Genomic DNA, 6,802 nt, shown 5'->3' with positions numbered 1-6,802 from the left:
GTTCACCACAAACTTGTCCCCACTTTAGGACACATGTCTGACTTCAAATAGCCTTTAATGCAGACTAGTTGTGAACATAAGCCAACATTAGTAATGCAAACATGATGTACTACAAATAAAGAAAGAAATACATACCTCATAATTCTTCAATACTTGAGAATCCAATTCTTTGTTAGTAGTGCCTCCTTTTGTAGTCTACTTAGTATTTTTGGAAAAATTGATGACTTAAATGACTTTACCCTTGACCTATTAGTGGCCCATCTCTTCATCATGTAAAGTTTGATTTCCTCTAACATTGTAGTTATTGGTTTTATCCTCATTTGAACCAAAACACCATTAAAGGCTTCTGACATGTTATTTCTCAAGGTATCACATTGAGCTGTGCTTGTGAACCTTGATCTGGACCAAAACCTTCAATGAAGATGTAAGTCATGCAATCAGTATCTAAAATAATCAGAAAGTAAAAGAAATCTAAACTGACAGTGCCAAACCTTGGAGGAATAGCTATCAAGTGGTGAAAGGCGTCTTGGTTCACCTCTTTGATACTTCTATCATCTCCTTCTCCCATTTCTGTGGGTGGGTTGTTATAGCCACACATTTAACCCTTATTCTTTTTTTTATCATTTTTAACAAATTTGATATTTTTTCCATTCTCTACTGCATAAGTTTTGATGGCATCCAAGATGTCTTGTTTATGCCCAAAATATGTTCCCACTTCCTAGTTGAAATCAACCAGTTGAAAACAACAACTTCTATCTTCTCACCATCAGCACCTACCCCCTCATCCAACTGTTATGTGACACCATGATCTGTAGCCTGACCAAACTATGCACCCTCACCACCCTCATGCATCTTAGGTGCAACTTCCTTGTCTCCTTCGTCAACATTATATTCAATCATGTGAATCACATAAGGTTGAGACACAGTGTGCACAACATATAAATGAACTTGACCATTTAACTTAGCTAAAGTGACCATATGCATGGCTCCTATGTCATCACACAAGGCTTCTAGCCTATCATCTAACACAAGACCACATCCAACAAAAAATTACAAATCCTTATCTCCATCATACCCAAGACCTTTGACTACACTCACTACAACAAAATAACTCCACAAGTCAGGGTCAAAATACATAGTATCACTTTCTCCTTCATACTTCAAGCACCCGTCGTTGACAAACTTTCCCCCATGGTGAATAACAACCTCTATATCATCGTCCATCACAGAAAACACAATCAACATTATTCTACACCTATAAATAACCATAAAACGACAAAAACCACCGCTTATTAAAATGATTATCAATTGATAATGACATAACAAACAAACTTTAACTATTGGGGACATGGGGGACCACAACAGCAATATGGAAACAACACATTTTCGGATAACCCCAACCCCACATTCAAAAAAGCATGGCCAGATAACAACAAATGCACCGAATGTTAAATTCATATCTATCTATAGTAGAGATACTAACCTTCCATGACATATGTTGAAAGACTCCGCGATTCACATCGAACCTCTAGATACCAACGCTTACTCCAATCACGAAGCTCCAAAGCCCTAATTATGCAAATATCGTCTCCACTAAGGACTTTGCGCAAGGTTACGATACACTGTACTCTCAGATTTTTAATCCTAATTTTAATCCTAATTTCAATTTCAATGAACCCTAAATCCCATTTCAGAAATCCCTATTATTAAAATCTAACATGTTGTCAAATTCCACGTACAAGGGTCTGAGAATGCCACGTTTAAAAAACTGGCCACGTCAACGTCAAAAACTTAACCCCGTTAAGCCAATTTAACGGCAGGGGCTTAATTGACTCAAATTTTTATTTTTTAGGACTAAATTGGGGAATCCAATAAAACGGGGATCTAACTGGGAAATCCCAACATAAATAGGGACTACTAAAGGGGTTTAGCCTAAAATCTATTAGTTGTTTTATTCCAATTAAGGTTTTAAATTATTTTCAAATAATCAGATACCATAAAATAAGTCATCCATAATCATGCAATTAAGGACAACAATATAACAAAAGGAAATGAAAAATAAGTAAATTAAATAGCAGAAATCATAAAGAGTGAAGATACATTACGTCTAATCCCAATGAATAAGGGAGTTAATTACTCCTAAACATTTTGAGCACTAGAAAAGGGATATGATGATGATATGTCTCCCGCATCTTAAATACATCTATGTCGCCTCTCCCTTAGGATTTAGGTTCATATTTCACAAAAGCGTTTTCTAAATCTTTGACGTACTTGATTTAATACTTTTCAAAACACACAATTAGTTAAACGAGTTAGAGTTATTGGGCAACTTGGACCTTCTCGTTGGGTGAATTGGTCATGTTTGCTATGCAAAGTAAGTCCAACTAACTGGATATGAAAATTTTTACTTAAATGCATTGTAATTGACAATCCTTGATATATTATTCAATATTTTTAGTGTTATACTTATCTATACAATATTTTTCAAATAAAATTTAAATACTTATTTTTTCAAAATTATTTAATAAACCCTTGATTATTTAAAACAATAATAATAACATATTAATAAAATATTAAAATAGTCATAATAAAATATTATGATAACATCAATTATCAATTTTTCGATGCTTCCTCATGAAGAGTTTATAAACAAGTAGAAGAGGAAGAAGAAAATGGAACAAAGGAGAAGGTAGAAGAGAAAAACTTGGGAGAAGACATGGAGAATGAGTGTGTATGGGATCTCTCATGACATAAGAAGGTTTTGTATTTTATGGGTTTCACATTATTAATTAAGCTTAATATCTATTTTGGTTCCTCGGTTTGTAATGTTTGTTCAAAGTGGTCTTACCTTTTTTAAAAAGATTAAAATTGTCCCATATTGTGTAAAAAGGATTCAAGTTAGTCCTTTTTGCTGACGGCGTTAAAAACTCTAACAATGTAGTTGCCCCCTGGCCAAAAACTGAATGAGCTGTCCACTTCTTCATTGTGTGGCACACTGATGTCAAATGAGGTGTTGATTTTAAAAATAAAAGTTAATGAGGTGAAAAAGTTATTCTTAATAGATTCTTTCTTGCTAAACTCAGAAGCTACTTGCACCCAAACCATCATTGGAAACTCCAAACCAAACCACCCCCGGAAAACCACAAACCGCAACCATCACCCTCTAACTGAAAAAAAATACAGAATCTCAAATCAAAACCGTAGTCCTAAATTACGAGTTCAAAACATGTAGAGAATAATCAAGAACAAAAATTTCAAATAACACAACCCAAATCAAAACGCTAACTCCAAATCGCGAGATCAAAACCTATAGAGAAGAATCAAGAACAGAAACCCCAAATAATAGAACTTAAATGAAAACCCTAACCCCAAATCACGAGATCAAAACTTGTAGAGAAGAATCAAGAATAAAAACCCCAAATAACAGAACCTGAATCAAAATCCTAGCCCCAAATCGCGAGATCAAAACTTGTAGACAAGAATCAAGAACAAAACCCCAAAGAACAAAACCCCAAATAACAGAACCCAAATCAAAACCCTAGCCCCAAATCGCGAGATCAAAACTTGTAGAGAAGAAACTCCTAACATAACCCAAATTCAACCTAGCCAATCATGTTCCCTAACTAGAAAAGGAGAAGATGACCCCTAACCAAGACAAAGGAGAAGAAGAAAATCCTACGAAACTCGTAGGGACACCCCAAGGCTAGTGTGTTCGAGAACCAGAAAACAGAGAGGGAGAACTTGAAAACAGAGGGAAAAAAGTTTACAATTAGAGTTTCATGGTGTGTTTGAGAACCAGAAAACAGAGAGGAAGAACCTGAAAACAGAAAGGGAAAAAAGTTTATAATTAGAGTTTCATAATAGTGAATTGAGATTTAATTAAGGTAAAGTAAATTTAATTGTAATAGAGAGAGTTTAATTAAAATCAAAGACTTTTAACATTGCCACGTAAATTGGAATGATGTTGCCACATACTTCTATCCGCAAAAAGGATCAACTTGAACCGTTTTAACAATTTTGAACCTTTTAAAAAAAGTAAGATCACTTTGAACAAACTTTACGAACCAAGAGACCAAAATAAGTATTAAGACTATTAATTATTATCAAAATATGTAAGATTTATTACTGGTTATTTCATTTAGTTATAAATTCCTTATTTTGGTTTATTTAATTATTATATTTTATTTAAAATAATTTTATAATAAAATGCATTTTGTTAATAAAGTATATAAATAATGTAAATACATTCTAAATATAAAATAATAAAGTATATATATAAATTCAAAAAATGCTAGTTTAATTCAAAAGATAACTTTTTAAATCTTCTCTTTTATATATATATATATATATATATATATATATATATATATATATATATATATATATATATATATATATATATATATATATATATATATATTATAGATGTGATTATTTTCTAATTAGTTCTTAAAAAAATCATTAAACAGACTATCTAAGAAGGCCGTTGGTTAGTGAAACAGGATTGTATTATATCATCATTATTTATATGTTTCTACCTATTAAATTTTAAGTCCTTTGTAAAATTGAATGTTTTCAACTTAAATTTTGTTAAAAAAAAAATTCGTTCCGGTGGGTATGTAAAACTTTCTTATTTTTGAATTGATTTTTTTATCATCAATTAAGTGACGTGAGCATTTCATTTTGCATTCTCTAAACAGAATGCCATGAACTTAAATTTATAAAAATACATTATTTTATAAAAAACAACATTGTTTTATTTCATATATTAAATAACAATGGAGACACATAATGATATTTGATGAATACAATTAGATTTCAAAATTTCATTTTTCTTATTGTCTAAAAGTTTTTGTTGAAAATTACAAAAACCAACATTAAAAAAGACTTCTTAATTGAAAAAAACATTCAATAAAAAATGAAGATTTCTAAAATAAATTCAATTGAAAACCCAAAAATTTATAAAGTAATTAAAATTGAATGAAGTGATTTATTTCCCAATGTAAAGATATATAACTAATAACAATAGAAAGTACATTATGTTAATTAACAACAAAATCTAACAAGACCCCCATAGATCAACCATGTGGCCACCATGCATTATTAATTTCATAGCAAATCACAAATGTTTCGACGTCTTAATCTAGGGCTAGCTAGGGTGATGATGACTTAAAGTCCGACTTCATTTCAATATGACAATTTTCGTATTTAGAGCCATTACCATCACCTGTAAAAGAACCGGAGTTAACAATATTATTCACCACTGTGGCACGTTGGTCAGAACTGTTGGAAGTCCCACATCGACTAGAGATAAGGCCAAATTAAAGTATATAAGTGGGTGCAGACCTAACCTTACAAGCCGGTTTTGTGAGGATGAGTTAGGCCTCAAGTCCACTTCTAACATGGTATCAGAGCTATGGTTAGAGCCTATCCTAGCATTATTGGTTGTTTGTTGGGCATATTGTTCCACCCATTATCGGGCCGCTATTGGACCACCCATTAATGTCTAATCTCACGCTCGAGATGTATATACCTCGGCGTGAGGGGGGTGTGTTGGAAGTCCCACATCGACTAGAGATAAGACCAAATTAAAGTATATAAGTGGGTGCAGACCTCACCTTACAAGCCGGTTTTGTGAGGATGAGTTAGGCCTCAAGTCCACTTCTAACAAGAACCTCCTGCTAAGAGAATGTATTCTTTTCCTTCGATCTTACTTTCCACAAACTTTCTCTCATCAGCTTCTTCTGGCTCTTTCTTCATCTTCTGCAGAGTGAGCACAGGCTCAGATTCTACTTTTTTCTCCAAATTCAAGCATTTAAAAGGGCCTTTAAGCTTTGCCTTAAGTCCCCTTGTTTTGTCACACTCGATAATCACACTGTATTGTATACGTGTTTCACCACTCACAGAACACCAGTGAGAAAACTCCCAATTCACCTTCTCCTCAGAACTTCTGTTTCCAACTTTTCGAATCACTTCATAAAAGCAACTTTCCTTTCCACAAAGCTCGCTCCAATATTTGTTATCACAAACTGTCTCAAAGTTATGGAGAATATCTGTCACAATTTTTATATGGGTTCTAAAATTCATTTCATGCATCATATAGACATAATCATCAAAACATAGAAAATCACCAAACATATTTGTTAGTGGTTTCATTTGAAGTAAAGAAAAGGAGTTCTTGAAAGTTTGTTTCAGCTCTGACTCACCATTGAATCCATCATGGTTTGGAGTGTCATCGAGTCTACCTGTGATCACTTTGACTGCCCAAAAGTAGAAACCTTCACGAGAGTTTCCCTTCTTAGCAGTGACCTCCACCAGAAGCTCACGCGTTGCACCAGAGTCGCAGAAAGGGTTGCGAAGTCTCAACAACACCCTATTTTGATCGTACCTCAAACCCAAAATGCTACTTTCGGATCCTTTAGAGTATATGAGAACTAACTCTTTATACCCTGACCGTGACCATTCGTAAAGCTTCATATTCATACTTTAACCTTTCTTATGTTATGTTGGTACTTCGTGCATGGGGTGTATATATATAAAACTTATTGCTTGATGGAAGGTTTCAATAAAGAAGGAACAAAGTAGGGGTTGTTTATTCTTCCATAACGCTAAACATATTGACTGATGGAGATTTTAATAAGTTCTCCCTATTCTACTATAAAACTAACTTATTATGAAGAAAATTAGGGTTGCCTTTTCTTTCGTAAACCTAGCGTTAGGCTTATTTTTATAAACCCTAAATCCTATATTTTAAGTGTACTTTTGAATTTTCTTACACCTCTTTAACATGTAATGAAAAGTT

The 6,802-nt window shown here is 33.2% G+C and overlaps 1 protein-coding gene across 1 annotated transcript; it reads right to left on the bottom strand.

Moving 5' to 3' along the window:
• Positions 1–5,087: 5,087 nt before the first annotated feature.
• LOC148190643 (uncharacterized) lies at positions 5,088–6,477 on the bottom strand. Its single transcript, XM_088102706.1, has 2 exons — positions 6,207–6,477; positions 5,088–6,029 (listed from the first exon to the last, which is right to left on the bottom strand). Exons 1-2 carry the CDS (start codon positions 6,475–6,477, stop codon positions 5,665–5,667), a joined length of 636 nt encoding a protein of 211 aa, XP_087958832.1. The 3' UTR covers positions 5,088–5,664.
• Between the last annotated feature and the right edge of the window lie 325 nt (positions 6,478–6,802).

The sequence above is a fragment of the Vigna umbellata genome, unplaced genomic scaffold (genome assembly GCF_029865625.1).
Source record: "Vigna umbellata cultivar VRB3 unplaced genomic scaffold, Vumbellata_1.0 scaffold_675, whole genome shotgun sequence".
Classification (NCBI taxonomy): Eukaryota; Viridiplantae; Streptophyta; class Magnoliopsida; order Fabales; family Fabaceae; genus Vigna; species Vigna umbellata.
Note: the sequence above shows the minus strand (reverse complement) of the source record. Positions and strands in the feature narration are given on the sequence as shown.